Consider the following 21,929-nt stretch of genomic DNA (forward strand, 5'->3'; position numbering starts at 1 on the left):
AACACCCAAAGGATTCAAATGCAAAGCACTTATGGCTTTCTCTTGCAAAAACAGCTCCAAGTTCAATGGTTTTAGCGGCTGCATCAAGATGGTTATGGTGGGAACCTCGGCAATCATGATGCAGCGGAGGACGTTGGCTATGGAGGCGTCGGTGTCGTGGAAGCATAATCGTCTTTGAGTTCCTAGATTTTGACCCTTGGGAATTGCTAGTATGAAGTCCTTCCATTTTCTCTTCTTCTTTTCTTCTTCTTCTCCTCTTCTTCTTTTCTTCTTTTTTCTTCTTCTCATATTCTTCTTTTTCTCTTGTTCTTCTACCGCCCAGACTTCTTAAATGGGGCTGTTTAAATGACAGTTAGCCCACCGTTAAATGTCATGTTACTCTTCCGTTACGTTTATAACAGAAAATGGTTAAAATGACTGTTTTATTATTTTTTAAAAGTTGAGTGACTAAATTGAAACCTGATTGATTGTTTTGTCAGATTCCCAAATTAAAGTTGGTGTAATTTAACCTTTAAAAAATATGGCAAATTTAAAGGGAGCTGAGACCTGAATCAAATGGCAGTTATGTGTGAAGAAGTCAAAGAAGAAAGGCGCGGATTCAGTAACTCGGCCCAAGTGAGTAGCATCAATTAAAATTACAAAGCATTCAACAAATTTCCAAATATATCTGTTACTAATTTTCATCAAATTGTTGCAATTTCAAAGCTCTCAAATCTCAGCTGCTATGGCAGCCGTCACACCACTGCTTTTGCTCCTACTTCTCTCCAGCGCACCATCGTTTTCATCAGGGTACTAATTCCATTTGCATTGCCTTAATGAATTATTTTGAACATTAGAATTTGTTTTTGATTAGAAAAATTATCGTAGAATGAATATTTGAATTAGTTCCTCTCGGATATTTTATTATGTTTTAATTTAACCATTTGTTTATTTATCTGTTGTTGGAAGGTCTCGAAATGCGTACAACATCAATGGTAGAGTGAAGATTCCCCAAGGTTTAGATACCCTTAACTTATTACATTTGACTAATTTATACTGATTTATGCAAAATTATACGATTTATATGGTAATTTTGTCTGTTTTGGATCCTTGTTGCATTGTAATTAGTTCTTTTGTGACAATGTTTGTTTCAACAATTTTACAATGAAAGTACTATATGCATTAAGTTCTGGTTTCTTATGCTGATTTGCAACGTATAAATAGATGGTGATCTGTTAATGCAAGATGGAACTATGTTTCACATTCTAGGTTTTGATGAAAACATGCAGTTCATCCGACAGCACCTTTGAGCCTCAGTGCAGATTGTACGTTCGAGAAATTGACCTCCATTAATCTTTCTTCACCGAGGCATTGTTTTTAGTCTTCGGAAATTAGCACGAACCAATATGGCTAACATTGTTGATGTTCTGATATGTTTGTGATGAGTGATGACTGGTTTTATTTTAATTTAATGCAGAAGGGTGATGAGTTGATTTTGCAGGTCTAGGCACAAAAGGGTATGCTTTGCCCGGAAGAATGTCCAACGTCAAAGTTTTACTCAATGGTGGCCAAAACATTACTTTTCTGAGACCTGATGGATACTTTTCATTGTATCCTAACATTTATCAATCTTATGCATATTGCTTATTGAATATCTATTATCTATTAGTTGTTTACCTTTTCCTTTCCTTGCCCTTTCAATGTTGTTTTCCATAAGTAAACAATGCCTAAAGTCACAACATACCAGCAGGGACTCATTTGATTGAAGTGTCTGCAATCGGCTATTTCTTTTCTCCGGTAAGATCTTATTTCGTATGAGTCTCTTGACTTTTGATCATCAAGTTGTTATGAGGCCTCTTCTTTTTGCCCCTTTAATGTTGGTTTCTTTGAACGTAGGTTAGAGTTGATGTTAGTGCTAGAAACCCAGGCAAGGTGCAGGCAGCATTGACAGAAAACAGGAAGGGTCTCAGTGAATTGGTTTTAGAGCCGTTGAGAGAGGAACAATATTATGAGGTTGAGGAACCTTTTGCTATATTTATGTTTATGTTTCCTTTTGTTTTGAGTTCCCATCTATCCTTTTTGCCTAAGCTTTATCCTACTTTTGTTGCAGATTAGGGAACCTTTCTCCATAATGTCTCTTCTCAAAAGCCCAATGGGTCTCATGGTGGGGTTTATGCTGGCTGTTGCATTCTTAATGCCCAAATTAGTTGAAAACATGGGTAAAGTACTCTTATCACTAGTTCATAAACTTGGTAGATTTCTTAAAGTTCTAGCTTGCTATATGAGTTGATTTGGGTGGAGAGAGCTTTTTTTCCCCTATGATTATGGGTACAACTTTATCATGTGAATGCCTCTACTTATGTTGTTTGAACTCTTCATTTTGACACTCATGTTCGACATATGAATGTGAGAATATGACCTCCAATGATCCTCCATGGAAAACTTTAGAAAAGTCTAACCATACCCTAGTTAGATAAATATCCGCATTCGACACTTAGAATCTAGTCCGAGTAATGTAGTGAAAAAACTGCCCCTCTCAACGAATGAGAAGAAAGAAGAAAAAAGACTGCTAGAAATGTCGAATTTTACTAATATGTTGAACATATTATGTGTCTCCAACAGATCCGGAGGAAATGAGGCGAGCTCAAGAGGAAATGAGAAGCCAAGGGGTTCCTTCTTTATCAAGTTTGCTACCAGGAGGTGCGAGGAATTAAGTATTTTGATCATGAACTATCAACTCTTTGGTAGATTAAACTTGAAAGGGTGGCTTAAAAGCCAAGCTGGATGGTATAATATTCACTGCTTGGCTGCTGAAATATTTGGACGTTTATATCCTTTCTCCTCCTTGGGAGCAACCCTTTATTTTTTTTTTTTTTTTTTTTTGAGTTGTAGATCTATCGCATTCTAGTACTTTTTTAACTTGGTGTTGACATCTATTCATTGCTGTCAAGCTCTAATGTCTTGAAAAAAAAGTCAGTTCATTTAGTTATGGACACCATGGTTTTTGTTTTCTTGAGAAATAATATGCAATTCTCGTTTTTGAAAGATCTCTTTGGGGTGAATTGAGCCGAGCAAGCTTGAATATTGACAAGCTCGAGCTCCACTCGATCAAACATTTATTTTTAAACTAAAATTCAGCTTAAGATATAATTGAAACACCATTAAATCTGAAAGTATTGCATTGTTTGATTAACTTCCACAGATTTTGGTTGAGATGTTCATGAGAAAAACCAGAGAACTAATTAGCTTTGACCATTTGAATGACTGCTGATTTATCCCAAATTTGTTTGCTCCCGCTATCAAAAGCAAATACTAGTACGAAGCCCTTCGACATACGGTATGACATAGTCTTTGGTAGACCTAGGTACAATAGGGATAGCATGCAGTATTTTGCTCATTTACATTGTTATTCTCAACTATTATTGACTCTTCGTGTTCAACTTTGAAATTCATGCTTAGACATCTCAATTCTCAGCTATTATTGACTCTTCGTGTTCAACTTCGAAATTAATGCTTAGACGTCTCAATCTTCGTAGAGTTCTCTCAATTTCCAAATCAAGTGGTAGCAAATCTAGATTTTGACTTTTGCGCATACAAAAGCCAAAGGCACCTAAAGATAAAATCAAAAAAAATAAAAATTAGCAATTGGCTCCCTGACAATGGCGCCAAAAACTTGTTGATCGAAAATCGCACATGCAAGTTTACGTGTCATCATTCCAAGTAGTATAAAATATCGATCCCACAAAGAGCTATTACCAATCAAATTGCCAATCATCAAATATTACTTTAGAACCTATCCAAATTAATCGAGAATAAAATTTTCTAACTAATTTAAAAGTAAATAAAAATAAGTAATGCAAATTAAATCAAATAAACAATCAATAGTAAAACCTTAGGATTACAATTTCATTCTAACTCCCCAAAAGTCAATGGTGTCAGAAACGGTGGTTTCGAAACTCCATTTTCGTAAACCAAGTCCGTAAATATTTATATTTAATATTTAATATTTATGAGACTAGTACAGAAACATATTAAAGTTTGATCCAGTAATTTTGTCGAATTGATAGCTAATTAAAGTACAATAATTAAATTGTAAAAATTTATTGTTATAAATTTTAAATTGACCAAAGGTTTAGGGATTAAAATTGCTATTAACCCAAAATCTAAAATGGCAAATAAAACAATTTAGAAATGAGTATAGTGCACGGTGGTGTAATGTGTAAGTTTTATTATTATTAAAATTTATAATTAAAATTTTATGATGTATAAACTAAGCAAATATGGAAAGAAAAAGAATTTATCTTCATCTTCTTCTCACCACCAAAAACGCCATAGCCAAAAAACCAAGAATAGGCAATAGGTTTCAAGTTTCAACAATAAATTGGTTAGTGCAATTAAATCTTTTTTCTTGTAATTTCTATATCTTGTAATTTCTATATTTTTGAGGTCATGGGAGCTTGATTTAGCTAGCTCATGTACCAATTTACAAAACTGTTAAAGTTTCTGAATGTTTTCATTGTTAATTTCTTGAAGAAATTAGTGTTAAATTGATAGATTTTAATCTTAGATATAAAAATGACTAGATTATAAAGTTTAATTGTTAGTTTTTTCATAATGACCAAATAGAATAAAGTGTAAAATTGATATTATAAATAAGAAATGAAAGGTACCTAATGAGTAATTGTGCAATCAGATTTTAATTCAAGGGTCTAAATTGAAAGTTATACTAGTCCCTGTTTTTGGGACTAAATTGAATAGATTGTTAAATATGTATGACTTTGTAATGTGATTTTGATGGAATTTGATATTATATTATTGCTGAATTATTATTCGTAGTTAAAAATGACACAAGGCTATCGAAAGAGAAAGGAAAGGTGAGAGCGGACGACGAGTGATGTGAGCTTTCAGTTTGTATCTCTATGACCCGAGACTAATCTAGTTATTGCATATTAATGGCATTTTGCATTATATAATATTGAGGTGAGTTATTAATGGTTATTGAGTTGAAATGCTATGGTTGAAATTGAATATCAAGACAGAAACTAAATTGAATAGAATAGAAAGTTGATTGACTTAACTGATATAGGAAATTAGTATGAAATTGAGTTGAATTATGTTATATTATATAATGAATTGATATTGAATTGAGAATGATGAGATGTGAATTGAACTATGTTATGAAATTGGAAATTGGTTATTCTATTAATTGTACAGGTCTATATTTCGGTTTATTTGATTATGCACTTACGTGTCAGTATATTTTCTTCAGTATATCCGATGATACACTTATGTGACAGTATATTTTCTTCGATATATCCAATGATACATTTATGTGCCAGTATATTTTCTTTGGTACATCCGATAATGCACTTACGTGCCAGCATAATTGATTCGGTTTATCCGATGATGCACTATGTGTTCCAGTATATTTCCTTCGGTTTACTCGATGATGCACTGCGGTGCCAGTTTGAGATGTAGATTAATTAATCCGAGTATATGTCTTGAAAATCCAAGTTAGGTTAATAGGAGCGTATGAATGTGATTTGGCTATAAGGTAGATTGAATATGAAATGTGAATTAATTTTGCATAATTTCATACATATGAAATGTGATAGATGATAACATATAAAAGATCATGCAAAATGAGCCGAAAACAAGCCCTGAGGGCCAATTGAGTAAACAAGCTAATAAGCTCGGAAATGATTGAAATGAAATTAAGTGTTTATGCATATAATTGATGAACGTATATGATTAAGTATATGTTAACAAATGTGGTATATAATTGAATAGGTGTAAGTATACAAATATGGTACGAAATGATAATGTTGAAATGTTAAGTAAATTGGCTTACCTAATGTATATGCATACTTACCTATATATGGACTTATATAAATTATAAATTGAGTTCATATACTTTCATGCTTTTATATTAAAATACCATCACTTGAATCATAAGGTACCACTGAGTTCTATTACTCAGCGTACGGTTTTGTTTTTCGTACGCAAGTTAGGTGAAATCCGAGATCTCGAGCATAAACTTTAACATCCAGTCAAGATCCTAGACTCAAAAATATTTGCATAAATTCCTTTTTGTTGGTTATAAGGCATGTACCTAAGTTGAGTCATTTTTGGTATATAACTATATATATATACATAAGCATTTTTGGTTTTGAAGGTTTGTGTTTGAATATGGTAAATATATTATAGATTATAAATGGTTTTAAATCTAGTTAAATTGTTGTGATATGTCATAATGATAATGATCTTGATGGAATAGCTAGAAATGTATATGATTTGGTATGAAATGCAATAAGTAGTTAGCTTATAGTTGATAAGGTTTTAACTTAGTTTTGGTTGAGGAATTGGTGTGTATAAACCGATGATGGTTGTTGAATTTATTGAGAGAACATAATAAGTATGTGTTTAGAAATGATTTGGAAAATTACGAATATCCTACTTCAATCTATCATTCTCATTATTATCTTCAATCAACATTAGACTTCTAATGTAATTAATTACTTTTAGTTGCAAATTACCTAAACAGTTCTAAAATTATAATAATAATTAATGAGCATTTTTTATGTAAATTAGATATTTTATAAAATTATAATTATAATTATATTAGTAGTTAGAAAAATAACATAAAGTAAAATTAAAATTAATAAGAATATAACATTTGACATAGAATAGTATGAGAAAGTGAATAAACTAAATAAATGTGTGATAAAAGAATATAATAAAGTTATCTCATCATTGATTAAAATGATATTTCATCTCTCTCGATGACATTATCATTTGAATATGACTTGAAAATTTCTATTCAAAACCAATATTTTAATTCTCCATTATTTTTAGACACTTCAAACTTATTAATACTAATAGTCTCCATTTTTTGTTGATGTTATTTAGATGTTATTTGTTTGAAAATGTTTAAATATTGAATGTTATATATAATAATAAGTCTTAATTTCAATTTAAATATAATTGTAACACTAATTAAATAATAATTAATTTAAAATAATATATTATGAATAATTAATTAATACACATCTAGGTCAAACCAATAAAAATTCTATGCAAAAAAGTAAAAATATTATTGATATGATTTTATCTATTATTAATAAGTAGTTAATATTACTTATTCTTAATACATTGAATTTGACTCAACTCAATTATATAGTTGAATAAAAACTCTATCATTTAAAAAATAAAAATTATTTTTATATAATGTCAATTTTGTAATATAATGAACAATAAATGGTATCATCGTCGATTTAAAAGTTTCTCTAAGCTCATACTTTTGTATAGATTATAAGATTATAGATGATATTTCAATTTAATTTAAAATAATATATTTATCTATACTATTATTTAAGCTCTTAATTGAGTTGGTATCACACTCAACCGAGTCACCCACTTGGCTAGTAAGTTGCAAGAATTCCCCTCCATAATTAAAATAAGTAAACACTTAGGTGATGAAAACAATTGTTGAATTGGAAAATAAAAAGTAAAAATGTTCCAATGCATGATTTCTAAAAGATGGCTTTAAATCAATATGACATGAATGTGTTAGATCAATTACATTTTTTAACTTAGCTAAAACTATGTTCGGATTGTTACGAATAATTTCATAGCAACTTGGAATTTTGTTAACTAATGCACATACATACATACTAAACCAATTAATCTCTTGAGCATATTCCAATGTCAATTCAAACAATTAATCAATTTTCATAAGCAAGTATAAGATTAAGTGAAATAAAACATATTCCTATATTGGAACAATTTAATCACAATAATCTTGCAAGTTATGTAAGGCTAATGTACCGCTTAATCACCGACACTAATTTAACCTTCATTTACCTTGGAAGATTAAACATGCACCAATTAAATATTGTTTCAGTTAATTATAATTTCAATCCGATTAATAATTAATTCATTCATTATCTTACAATTTATAATGCAAGTATAACATAAGCATGGTTTTATTTAATTGAACAATTTACTAAGGCCTATAACAACACAAACATGGTTTTGATAGTTTAAGCGAACAGAATACAATCAATCTAAGACGAATTCAATTTAAGTCATTTTAATTAAATCAAGAATAACAACAGAACAAATATTCGTGTTCATAATCACAAAATAAACAAGAAAAAATTAAAGAGAATGAATTAGGAAACAAATCCCGGTGTTTATCCGAAGTCAAACTGGTGCGCTCCTCTTCTTCTCTACTCGTTCTATTGATTCAAGGCTTTCACGAACACTTGAATGTTGCTACTCCAAGAGGGATGCAAGCTCTCTTTCAAGAGGGGAAATCGGCAAGGGAAGGAAACAAAAAAAATAGGAAGACAGAGAAGGAAATGGAAGAGAAAAAGGTGAGAAATGTGTGGGACGTGAGTTGTGTGAAATGAGGAAGGGAAGAGGGGTATTTATAAGTGGGGATGACTGCTAAAAATAGCAAAGAAATATCAGCCACTCCCTCTCCCTTGGCTGGCCATGCTTGGTGCAAGTTTGAATGATTCATACTTGCTATTTTTAGTTTGGGGCTAAAAATAGAAGGCACGAAAAGATGAGGGGTTTGAAAGAAATTAAGAAAAACTTCAAGGGTTGTTTTGTAATTAATAAAATTAGTTAAATAAGTTGATTGGGCCAGCTTATATGGACGGTTTAGGCCTCCAAATCCCTTCGTGGATAGATCATCTTCTTAACACAATTTGGGCCCATTTTCTTCTTCAGGCTTATAACTAATTTTTAACTCAATTATTGTTGGACCAAAATTAATTATAAGATATATTCGATACATATTTTTGGACCATCTATGGCTGGAAAATTATTTAGCCATGTCTTGTTTCATTTGATACAAAAATTGCCCCAACGATTCAAGCCTTTCAAGGTGATTGTTGAGCTGATTTTCACCCTTTGTGCAAAATTGTCAAAAATAAATCAATTTTGTGTAAATTCATTATAAAAATAATTAAATTTCAATATGTTAATAATTTGAATGCAAATTAATTATTTTATAAATAAAGTATGAAATTTGATAAAAAAATTACTACGAAACTGCATGAATTGAAGCTCAAAAGGTGTTGAAAAGGTCTATTTATATTTTTTTGTTTTTCCATCTACTCTAAGAACGAAGTTGATCATGAGGAACATTTTAAGATTGTACTGAGAACTCTGTGTGATGATCAATTGTATGCTAAGTTCAATAAATGTGAATTTTGGCTGAGAGAAGTACATTTTATGGGCCATGCAGTCTCTGCTGAAGGTATTAAAGTAGGCCATGATAAAGTTAAAGTAGTACATGAGTGGAATCCGTTCAAAAATGTATCTGAAGCTCGTAGTTTTTTTGGGCTAGCAGGTTATTACAGATGATTTGCGAAAAGTTTTTCAATGATTACAATACCCCTTACTCACCTGTTGAAAAAGAAAGAAAAGTTTGAGTGGACAGATGAATGTCAGCAAAGTTTCAAGAAGTTCAAAGACGTTCTAACTAAAGCTCTAATTTTAGAACAGCCAGAGTCTGGTGTAAAGCATACAATTTTTTACAGATGCATCTTTGAATGGACTTGGTTGTGTACTTATGCAGAAAGGCAAGGTTATAGCTTATGCATCACGCCAACTTAAACCTTATAAGAAGAATTATCCCACTTATGATTTGCAATTAGCAGTTGTGGGATTAGCATTAAAGATATGAAGACACTATTTGTATGGTGAAAAGTGTCATGTGTTCTTTGATTATAAAAGTTTAAAGTACTTGATGACACAAAAAGATCTAAATCTTCGACAAATGTGTTGGATGGAATTGCTGAAGGACTATGATTTTGCCATTAAGTATCATCCTGGTAAAATAAATTTGTGGCTGATGTTTTAAGTAGGAAAACAATGGCAGCACTAACATCACTGCGAGCAAGAGTAAATATGGTTAATGATAGATCAACATTGGCAGAGTTAACTGTTAAGCCAACGTTTCTTTCTCAGATTCTAGATGAGTAGATAAAAGATGCACAGTGTGATTTGTATAAGCAACGAATGATGTTTGGCAAAGCAACAAATTTTAGTTTAGGTAAGGATAGTAAATTGAAATTCATGGGAAGAATGTTTGTACCAGCTGGAAATAATTTGAGGAATGATTTATTGAAATAACTCATTAGGGACCCTTCTCACTCCATCCAATAAGTATTAAAATGTATATAGATCTAAAGAGCTTATATTGGTGGCATGGGATGAAAAGAGAAATTGTAGAGTATGTTTCAACTTGTCTAACATGTCAAAGAGTTAAAGCAAAGCATCAGGTTCCCTCAGGTAAGTTGTATCCTCTAAAGATACCAAAGTAGTAGTGGGATAGAATCACCATGGATTTTGTGTCAGAGTTACCTCTCAGTCCTTCAAAGAAAAATTCAGTTTGGTTAATAGTTGGTTGGCTTACTAAGTCAGCTCATTTTCTTCCAGTGAACACTACTTATTCTCTGGAAAGGTTAGCTGAACTTTACATTTTTTAGATAGTACATCTACATGGAATCCCATCTTCTATAATTTCTGACAAAGATTCAAGATTTACTTCAAGATTCTAGAAGCAACTACAAGGATCATTGGGAACTAAGTTGCAATTCAGTACTGCATTTCATCCTTAGACAGATAGTCAATCTGGAAGAGTTATTCAAGTTTTGAAGGATATGTTAAGAAGCCGTGTAATTGATTTTAGGCTGAGCTAGGAAAGGTATGTTCTTTTGGTTGAATTTTCTTACAACAATAGTTATCATGCCAGTTTGAAAATGTCTCCATTTGAAGCTCTATATGGTAGAAGATGTAGAACGTCTACATGTTGGATGGAAATCAGTGAAAGAAAATTAGTAGGTCCTGAATTAGTGCATGAAACAGAAGAAAAAGTCTTTATCATTCGTAGTCACTTAAAAGCTACACAAGATCGTCAAAAAGCCTATGCTGGTCTGAAAAGAAAGGAGATTTCATTTGAAGTTGGTGATAAAATATTTTTACAGGTTTCTCCTTGGAAGAAGATTATCAGGTTTGGTTAGAAGGGAAAATTGAATCCACGATTTGTAGACCCATATGAAGTCTTAGAACAAGTTGGACCAATGGTTTGTAAATCGACTTTGCCTCTAGAATTGTCAAATATTCACAATGTGTTTCATATGTCTATGCTGAAAGGATATAGATCAAATACATATCATATTATACAAATTGAAGAGTTTGAGGTATAACCAAATCTATCTTATGAAGAAGAGCCTATTTGTATTCTGGCAAGATAAGTAAAAGAGCTAATGAATAAAAGGATTCCATTAGTGAAAGTATTGTGGAGAAATCATAATACAGAGGAAGCTACTTGGGAAAGAGAAAGTATAATGATAGAGAAGTATCCTCAGTTGTTCACAGGTACAATTTCCAGGGACAATTTTCTAATTAGGGGAGAATTATAACAGCCCGCCCAGCGAAGTCTCTATATCTGGCTACTGTTTGATGTGTTTTGGTAAAATAAGGATAGATGAGAGTAAGTAATGTGTTGTTTTGACAAGTATAGGATTCTGTGTGTATGTGTCATTTGATGAACTATTTGTTTTGGCATGGTCTATATTTGGCGAGCTCTTCTGTTAAGTATCCACCCAACTCAAATATTTTGGCGAACTCAATAAGTTCGTAGTTGTTATTACTTAAGTTTGGTAATTTGGCTAGTTAAGTTGAGACTTAGTTAGAATGGAACTAGACTACTATAGATGATAAAACTTAAATTAAATTAAGAGCATTTAATCACAGGAATTAAAAGAGTTAGTGGATTTATCTGATTTTCCCACTAATCCTTGTCTCTAAAATTAAAAATATAAGGTCAAGCGATGGTCTTTCTGAACATTTTTACGATTTCATATTCTTTCTAGATTTTCTTTGAAAAACTCTTCCAAAACTTAAGTTTAGAAAAAAAAACCTAATTGGAGTAGCGTTCGTAGTGATCAACTAACTAATACGTTAGTGCCAATTTACTGGTAATTACTGATGAACTGTAGGCTATTCTTTAATTCATTTATGTGTTCTTCGTTTTGCATGCTTAAGTATTAAAATGGTGTGTGAAAAAGGAAACTTCCTGATTCTATGTAAGCGTTGTTGATAGAATGATGATCTGATATGTTGAATTATCTTCATTTTAGCTTAAGAAGATAACGAAGGTCCAAGTGAATAGAGCAAGGGCCTGCTTTATAGACTTGTGTTAGAGTTTTTGGTGAGTTCCTTCTACTTCCATGTGTTGTAACTTTATTATTTTATATTACATGTAAGGTAAGTGTTCTTCCTTTGTAAAGGATGAAAAGTGTGTGTGTACGTGTGTGTGTGTGTGTAATGAATGGAAGTTGTTGTGTGGATAATGGTTATCTAAAGTCATCAGTCTAAATGCAGTATGTTTATGATATGAAATAAACGCCACTCTTCACGTTCAAGCCACTACCATCTTCTACTGATATGTATGAACTGATATGATTTGATATGTGAATGAGGAGATATGAAGATATGCTTGTGTAGCCTCCAGTAGGGCAGATGTATTGCAAACCGTATTGACAAATCACAATAAAACATGCTGTTCAGAATGAAGATTATATGAGGAGATAAGGGGGAAAGAATGAATGTGAATAAGTCTGAAAGATATGCTTTTGATTCTGAATTCCGAGGACGTGGCTGACATGAAGATAGATTTGTCTTGATTTATGTTAAGTCGGTGTTTAGTATAAGCCCAAGTTATGAGTTGGTGTACCGAGTTTGTCTAAGTTCTGTATACACCATTGGGCGTACCCTATGTGATGTATATGATCTCTGGAAAAGTTAATATATTATACTAAGTAATGTGTTGAATGATTTTTCTTTGGAATTCACTAAGTTCATATGAACTTATTCTGTTTTTCTTTTTCGTTCTCAAAATATGTTGATTGAAGGAAGTTTGATCAAGGGATACACCAAAGAGCTGTTTAGATTGTGAAATGTTTGTTTTGTGTCCGTATCATGCATGCTTTAAGGGGGTGGCGCCTACTTGTATTTTGAAAATGATGTGTATATAAAACTTCTGTTATTTAAGACCTTGTTTTGATGAAACTTTATAAAGTATTAATGTTTGAGTTAAGTCAATGTATTTTATTACTAAAGTATGCCTAGGTATTTTTTATATTTTATATAAAAAAATAAGAATATTTCAAAATAATATTTATTGTTTTATAAAAGTAATGGATTTTTATAAATTTACAAATCAATTGGAATTTAGTTGATAAGTATGTCATGATCTAGTACAAACTATTTATATCATTCACATGGTGGGTGTGTAAGAATGGCAGTAAATGTTTGTAATTTTTAAATTACGTAAATCGAAATTTGTAAATCTATCTAAAATTTAAATTTATTTATTATCTATAATATTATTTGAGTAATATTATTTATAAATTATCTATCGATATTCGAATTTATAAAAAATTAATTTCAAAAAATTTAATTATCTTTAGGAATGCCAAATTTGCAAAAATAAAACTAATTTCAATTTTTTTTTGGATATCCTAATTTGCAAAAGTTTGAATTTGAATTGGCTAGAATAATTTAGGTTTAAAGGTGTAAAAAACCCTCAAACTTTTTAAAAAAAAAACAATTAAGTCTCTGTCTCTCTCTCTCGCACTCAATTATGTAGTTGAACTTTCAAAATGCATCAAACAGGCCCTCAAACTTCTTAAAAAAAAAAAGCAATTAAGCCCCTGCTTTTTTTCACTCAATTGGATACTTGAACTTTCAAAATACATCAAGAAGACCCTTAAAAGTTTTCAAAAAAGCAATTAAACCCATGCTCTTATTAAAATTAGAAAAAAATTAAAAAATAAAAATTATTAAATTTTAGAAAATTATTAAATTTTAAAATATAAAATTGTAAAATTTTATAAAAATCATAAAAAAACTAGGGTCGTTAATTTGATTATGATTTTATAAAAATTTACAATTTTTATATTTTATGATTTTTATAAAAAATTTCTAAAGTTTAATAAATTTTAATTTTTTCGTATTTTTATTAAAATTTAATAATTTAATAAATTTTTTATTTTTTATAATTTTTTTCTAATTTTAATAAAGCCAAGGGATTAATTACTTTTTTTAAAAGTTTGAGGTTTTTTTATGCATTTTGAAAGTTCAAGTACCCAATTGAATGTAAAAAAAAGTAGGGGCTTAATTGCTTTTTGAAAAAGGTTTGAGGTTTTTTGATGCATTTTAAAATTCAAGTACACAAATGAGTGCAAAAAATGCAAAAATTAATTACTTTTTTTTTAAGTTCGAAAGCTTTTTAGACATTAAGCTAATATTTTATATTCATAATCAAATTTATAAGCATTTTACAACATGTGAATTTAAATATCCGGATTTTAGACTGTTATTCAAATTAATAATATAAATTTAAGTAATAAATGTGTAAAATACCAATCCACATCTACTTCCAATCCATAATTTTAAAATCTAAATTCAAATATAATTCCAAATATTAAATAGGGAATATCTGAATTCGTTGTACAAATTGCCAAGATCTAATAAAAATTACCAAAATTAAATTGGTGGGATTGTCCAAGTTCGGTGTAGGCCGAATCTAGGTGGGCTTGGCCTATAACACCCATCGTCAGTTACCGCTCTCAGATCTCTCTCTTCGTTTTTCTTTTTAATTTCATTTCAAATTTCCGTTTGTTTCTTCTAGTCTTTGATTCTCCGTCATTTCTTTTTCATACTTGATTTGAATCCCTACACTGACTTCGCATTCTCGTTCATTGTAATTATCCGAATTATAAAAGTAGAGATCATCAGAGACTGGCGATCAATTCTCTGTTTCGATTCTGTATATGCGTTAAGAGTGTGATATGGAGGGTTTACCTACAACCACTAAAGGAGATAAACGATGGAGATCGAAGAATCTGCAAACATCCAAGCCTTCTTTGTTGATGGCTTTTTTCTCTTGCATCGCTTGGCTCTATGTCGCTGGCCGGTTCGTATTCTTTCTCTTCGTTTTTATTTTTTGCTTCTCGATATTCAAATCCATTGCGCAAGTTTCGTCGAATTTTTCATTTTGGTTTGTATTTAGAAAGGGAAAAAGAAGATCGTAAAATCTAAATTCGCATTCAATTAAATCAGCTTAACATTTTTTTGTTGTTTATTGGTTTTTTAATAAATTTCCGTAGCTAGCAAATTTATTAATCTGAATTATTTTTTATTTTACGAAAATTTGATGAACATTAGGTTTTTTTCTTTTTCTTCATTTTTCTTTCTCAATTGTTAATTCCTCCGTCTGTTCGTGGAATTTGGTTTTCCATTTCGGACTGTATTTAGGGAAAAGTTAGGATCGTAGACTCTAATTTTATATTCAATTTCACCTTTTTAAAATAAATCTTCATAGCTGAAATTTTGATTAATCTGAATTTTTTTTTTGTGAAAAAGTGATGAAAATTAGGGGGTTTTTTCCCCCATTTTCTTCATTTTTATTTCTCAATTGTTTATTTCACCGTCTGTTCGTGGGATTTGGTTTTCCATTTCTGACAGTATTTAGGGCAAAAATAGGATCGTAGAATTCTAAATTTATATTCAATTAAATCAGCCTAACATTTTTGTTAATAATTGTTTTTAATAAAGTTTCGTAGCTAATAAATTTATTAATCTGAATTATTATTTATTTTGCGAAATTTGATAAAAATTATGTTGTTTTTCTTTGTCTTCATTTTTGTTTCTCAATTGTTAATTCCAATGCGCTAGTTCGTGGAATTAGGTTTTTCATTTCGAGTTGTATATAGGGAAAAGAAAAGATCGTAGAATCTAAATTTATAGTCAATTATATCAGCCTAACATTTTTGTTAATTATTGTTTCATTTCCGTACCTAACAAATTGATTAATCTGAATAAGTTATTTATTATTTATTTTGCACTGATAAAAGATTAGGTTGTTTTTCTTTGTCTTCATTTTTCTTCTCAATTATTAATTTCAATGCGCCATTTTGTGGAATTTGGTTTTTCATTTTGGATTGTATTTAGGGGAAAAAATAGGATCGTGGAATTGAAATTTATATTCAATTAAATCAGCCTAACATTTTTGTTAATTATTGTTTGTTTCTAATCAATTTCCATAGCGAGCAAATTGATTAATCTGAATTACTTATTTACTATTTATTTTGCAAAATATACTGATGAAAATTAGGTTGTGGCAAGATGCGGAAAACAGAACATTACTTGCTAATCTTCTTAAGAAGAACATGGAACAGGTTAGGACTCAAAAGCCAAACAAATTGTTCTTGTCATAGCCTATGTCCTTAGTTACTATTTGTTGTAGAATAGAATGTGTAGTATTTGATTATTGCTCACTGTAAAGTACGATGCTAAGTAATTAGAATGTGTCTATTTTCCCTATGATGTTTGTCTTTCCTATTTGTAGAGACCAAAGGTTCTTACTGTTGAAGATAAGCTGATGGTCCTAGGATGCAAGTACGCTCTTCAATTCTCATTCTTACCACCCATCTCGCTATTTTTATGGTATAATATGACTGTTTCTGTTTTCTTGCATCGTGCTAAAAAATAAACTTGAACTTTAGGGATCTAGAGAAGAGGATTGTAGAAGCAGAGATGGACTTGACGTTAGCTAAGAATCAAGGATACCTCAAGAACCAGTTGCGACAAAGTGAGTCTTTTTCAGAAAAAAAGCTTCTTGCAGTTATTGGCGTTTATACTGGATTTGGTAGTTACTTGAAGCGACAAACATCTAGAGGATCTTGGATGCCTAGAGGTTAGCCCTTCTACTAGTCTACTACTATGCTGTTTTGTTGTTTGAACATATACATGGCTAAATAAACCACATTTTTCTGGTTTTGACAGGTGATGCGTTAAAAAAACTGGAGGAAAGAGGAGTAGTGGTACGATTTGTAATTGGTCGGAGGTATATCATAATCTTTTACATTTAATTCTCATGTTTTTTATATGAATTATTTCTCTTCCTTGTTCTGTTTCATTCCTCTGCTATTGAAAATGCTGCAATTGTTGGGCACAAATGGGATTAATTACTCTGTAATTTGTAGTGCTAATCGAGGTGATAGCTTGGATCGCCATATTGATGAGGAAAATCATAGGACAAAGGATTTCTTTATTCTTGTAAGTGATAAAATTTGAATATGATTGCAAATTTGATTGCTAAATTTTTCTTTGAAGGCCTAGATATCCTGCATGAATGCTAAATCTTTTGTTTGCATGGATAACAAAACCATTCTCGCAATGTTTCTGTAATTGGATGCAAGACTTTGGCTTTTGTATAATTTTCCTTTTCCATTTCCTTATTGAAACCTGACTGACTTAAATGTTGACTTACCTCATTTGATTAATCAGGAGGGTCATGAGGAGGCTCAAGAGGAGCTCCCTAAGAAAGTAAAATTCTTCTTCAGTACCGCAGTTCAAAATTGGGATGCTGAGTTTTATGTAAAAGTTAATGATAATATTGATATTGATCTAGGTGGGACTTCTGCCCTTTTTAGTTGTATAGAATTTCACAACTTTTTGGCTCTTGGCTTATTTATATTTATCCACTAGAAGTCTAGAACTCTAATATATCATCTACCTTTTTCCTACTTGACAGAGGGATTGATTGGACTTCTCGAACACCGACGTGGACAAGACAGTGCTTATGTTGGATGCATGAAGTCAGGAGAAGTGGTTTCTGAAGAGTATGTATATTTGATATGTAGTTTGTTATTGTCTGTTACCTGAAATAGATCTCAACATAAACCTATATAGTTCTTTATACATTTCCCAATTCCTTTAATTGCTTATACCATGTTCAATCTTCTCAACCAAAAAAACAAAAAAGATCCCAATTATAGAAGCTAGAAAATAATAATCATACTCCAGTTTAAATATATTGATAATGCATCAATGAGGACATATAATCATACAATCTACCTATTTTTTTACCTTCCACAACTGTTCCTTTGTTGATTGAAGCATGTCTGGACAGTTTTGTATATATATCTTTGAATGTTTGATTGTGGTTTCTTTTCCTAACTACATCCGGGAAGATATTCATTCTTTTAAATGGTACTTTGAGCTTGAGTTGTTTACATCCTAAGGTTCTGAGTTCAGCTTTTGAGTACTTAAAATTTGTTTATTCCAGGGGAAAGGATTGGCATGAACCTGATTGGTGGAAATTTGGGGATGAGAAATCGTAAGTTATCTAGCTTCTGGATGATTGCACAACCATATTTGTGCTTTTTGTATTTTTCGTACTATACTCTTTTCCCTTTAGAGTGTCATCTTGCTTCATAGGGGTTCCTGTCCTCTTTAATAGTTTCCGGTTATATGATAACTTGATTGGCGTTCTTCTGTTCAGGTACTTCCAACATGCCTCTGGTTCCCTTTTTATTCTCTCCAAAAATCTTGCTCAGTATATCAATGTAAACAGGTTAGTTGTTATTTGTTAATGTATATCTTTTAAAGAATGAGATACACACTACTATGAGCTTCTGAATCTATCAAGAAACTAAGGGGTCTTGACATTAGCGATTAAAATAGTTTGTTGATTCGTTTTTGAAAAGTTTGTGCCATGAACTATTCTGTAATGCGATTAAATTGCTCAAATGTCTTGAGTGAATTTGAATTTTACCTCAGCTTATAATACCTGCAGTGCATCTTTGAAGACTTATGCATATGATGATACATCTGTGGGATCTTGGATGATGGGTGTTAAGGCAACTTATATAGACGATAATCGTCTTTGCTGTGGTAGCATCAGACAAGGTGAACTTGCCTCCATAATATATTCTTGTTAAAACTTTTTACAGCTTTTACATATATATCTGATCTTCTAATTTGCTTGGATAAAAAATTGCAATTTCAGAAAAAGATATAGACAAGTTAACACACAAATCACTTCAATCATTGAATAACTGTCTCTTATTTCACCCTCATTCAGATACTGCATATGAGCTCTAGGACTTGGCCGGTAGTTGCTTTACCTGTTTGATCTTTGGTTGGCTATTAGAAGCATGCACTTTAGCCTTTTGTTTTTATGATATATGGTTTACGGATTTATTTAGGGTTAATTGCACCGAACGTCCTCTACCTATAGCTCAGATTCTAAATTGGTCTTGAAGTACACTAGTATCACATCAATCAAGTTCTTTCATCAAGGTAGCAATTAGCTTGAGCCTTAAATGTCATCTCAAATTTGATGCAAAGCATATTTAAAAGATGTGGATCAAATTGTAATCATGTGCGTACCAATTGCATAGATAGCTTGATATGACGTGTCAAAAAAATGAGCATTCTATTTTTTGTAGCCACATCATATCCAAGGTGTTCATGCAATAGGTACACATGTATTTACAATTTGATCTACATGTTTTAAATGTGCTTCATGTCTTATTCGAACTGCCATTTAACGCTTAAACTGCTAGTTAAACAATATTTTAAGAATATTCGGTGCAATTAACTCATTTGTTTGTCAAATATTCATTTTATGATGCAGGGGGAGCTACTAACTTAACAATGCAGCTTTACATTAACAACCTATATCTTCTACTGTCTAATTTTCAGATAAGGTGTGTTCTTTGGCTTGAGAAGAGAACATGGCTAACTTTTTATCAGTTTAAAGGCCAACTAATTTGAGGGTTATCCGAGCTAGTTCAGATAGATGTTCGAGTGTCAAAATTACTCTTTTGCAACATCATGCGGACATCTTTTTACCGGATACAGCGGCATTAAGGTACTTTTGAGAGTGTCGGATGGATCATTTTATTAGTAGATATTGATATACGATTTATTTAGGGGGGTTAAACACAGCTTAATACTTTTTTCACAAGCTCCATTCTAGTATTTCATTTCTTCAATGTAGTAGCTTCAAGCCTCCAATACATTTTTCACAAGTGACTGCTATTGATTCCTTTCTTTGAGTTAATTCTGAATGCAGATTGGCTCGATAATTACCCAATCAGACTTGAGTACTTTTTTAGTTGAACTCAAATAGCTTACAAGCACTAGTGTCTCACTTACATCTTTATGTTGAAATGGCAGTGTTGAGGCTTTGATGATTTTGGTGTCTTAGGTTCAAGTCTCCACTTATGATTCTTTCTAGGATTAAATTGTTTTTTTTATAGATTTTATATAAAAATCTAAAAGAACAAAAATATTATCATAAGAATATTTGTTACCTTTTAAATAGAAAGATTTTTGTCATTTTTCAATTAAGTTGATGTTCAATTAAATTGTGACAACGACTCAGTTGAAGACTTAAATGATTTTATATTATCGGACAGTAAAATATGAATTGTGGTGGTATGCTAAACTAAAACCATTGGTTGCAAATTTTGTCAAAGTATAGGGACTAGGAGCAAAATTTGACTCTTTGGTAAATGAATAATTTTTCTTCAATTTCCTCTAAAAGAAGAACTCATAATTTTCGCCCTATTGCCTAAATTTAACCCCATCAGGTGGGCATGGGCAATTGGGTTATTAATTAATATAGCTCACAAGGATTATGGTTCCAATTAACAAAACTAAAGTTAAAATATTTGTAGAAATTCAAAAGAAACAAATAACAAGAATATCTGCGACTGTTTGAAAGAACTATTATAGGTTTTCATTTATCATGATTCTGTTTAAGGGCTCTGTAAGATGAAACCAAAACATAAATTAAAAAGAGATGTAAATTCTTGAATTCCAAAATCCATTTTGATTACTTGATTTAATCATGCAATAATTAAGCTAACCAAATATAATTTTTGAGTTCATTCAACCAATAATTTAAACTCCAAAAATCTAAAATAAAATATGTAAATCCGAATTAAATGAGTGACTCTAAAATGCAAGTGAAAGAAGAAACAGAGAAGTAGGGGTTTATTAGTTTATGGCCTGCTACCTTCTTGTTTCTATCAAACAGGGTTCTCGGAGATGATATTAAATAAGAGACCACTGTTTACGTGGATAAGTAGACTAACTTATCATGATAAGTCCTTTACCTATGACAATGCTTTTTGGTGTTCGCACGTGCTGGAAGTGGGTCCTTTGATTAAAACAAAAAGACCGCCCGACAGCTGTCTCTACTATGTTTAAAACATGACAACAGTTGAGGATTCACACCATTTTTTAACTTTGAGCTATAACCCTATTTTATTGTTTAAAACAATTTATATAATTTTTTATAATTAAATTTAAATAAAAAATTCATTTCTAGAACAATGAAATAAGCTATTTGGGGGAGTTCAGGCATGGGTTTGAAAATTTAAAAAAAAAAAAAATCTCAACTTAACCCCATTCGATGAATGAACATTTTATGTGTAAAGTTTAATCACTGTCAAAAAATAAGTGAGAACAATAAACGACTTTAAGAGTAACAAAATAAGCTAAGTGGGTATTTGGTCTTTAAAATGTAAGACAATCACATCGACTCAAGGTAATATTCGAAATCTAAAAGGAGAATGCAATTATGTAATCTTACATTACTGTTGGAAATCGATTCCATGAATCAAAAATACCCTAAGAATTTTCCTGGATTTAATATAGATGTAGGTGTCAGTTATAGATTTAATATCAATACAGGTATTTGTGATAACACCGATTATTTAACGAGGTTTAGGTTAAATGTATTATTAAATTTATAATTTCAAACTAAATATATTAATTAAGGGAAAAATTAAAATAAACCTTTTAAAATAATTGAAAATTATAGAAATTCAAATTCAAATACACTTTATTTTAAAATGATAATATAAAGAATGAATGGTGCATTTGGTTAAAAGAATCTAAGATTCACTATTCTTGAAATTATATTATTATGTTTGGGTAAATAAGATTACCCTGAACCAATAATATATTTGACAAACACATAATTTTGAACTAACATACATATGGCTCTCATTTTCTCCCCGGTTATCATTTCAATTGGGAAAGATTGGTTTTTATGCATTAGG

At 31.0% G+C, this 21,929-nt stretch overlaps 2 protein-coding genes across 2 annotated transcripts; both read left to right on the forward strand.

Moving 5' to 3' along the window:
• Positions 1-534: 534 nt before the first annotated feature.
• Positions 535-2,990, forward strand: LOC105774631 (ER membrane protein complex subunit 7 homolog). The gene is made up of 8 exons (XM_012597190.2): positions 535-615; positions 706-789; positions 949-995; positions 1,481-1,589; positions 1,713-1,776; positions 1,876-1,992; positions 2,090-2,198; positions 2,602-2,990. The coding sequence occupies exons 2-8, from the start codon at positions 725-727 to the stop codon at positions 2,691-2,693; spliced, it is 603 nt and encodes a 200-aa protein (XP_012452644.1). The 5' UTR covers positions 535-615; positions 706-724; the 3' UTR covers positions 2,694-2,990.
• An 11,584-nt stretch (positions 2,991-14,574) lies between these two features.
• On the forward strand, positions 14,575-20,052 carry LOC105774018 (hydroxyproline O-galactosyltransferase HPGT3). Its single transcript, XM_012596311.2, has 12 exons — positions 14,575-14,980; positions 16,181-16,244; positions 16,415-16,464; positions 16,572-16,762; positions 16,852-16,912; positions 17,052-17,124; positions 17,356-17,479; positions 17,603-17,690; positions 18,137-18,187; positions 18,353-18,424; positions 18,647-18,759; positions 19,558-20,052. Exons 1-12 carry the CDS (start codon positions 14,856-14,858, stop codon positions 19,578-19,580), a joined length of 1,035 nt encoding a protein of 344 aa, XP_012451765.1. The 5' UTR covers positions 14,575-14,855; the 3' UTR covers positions 19,581-20,052.
• The last annotated feature ends 1,877 nt before the right edge of the window (positions 20,053-21,929 follow it).

Source organism: Gossypium raimondii, chromosome 6 (assembly GCF_025698545.1).
Source record: "Gossypium raimondii isolate GPD5lz chromosome 6, ASM2569854v1, whole genome shotgun sequence".
NCBI classification, from domain to species: domain Eukaryota; kingdom Viridiplantae; phylum Streptophyta; class Magnoliopsida; order Malvales; family Malvaceae; genus Gossypium; species Gossypium raimondii.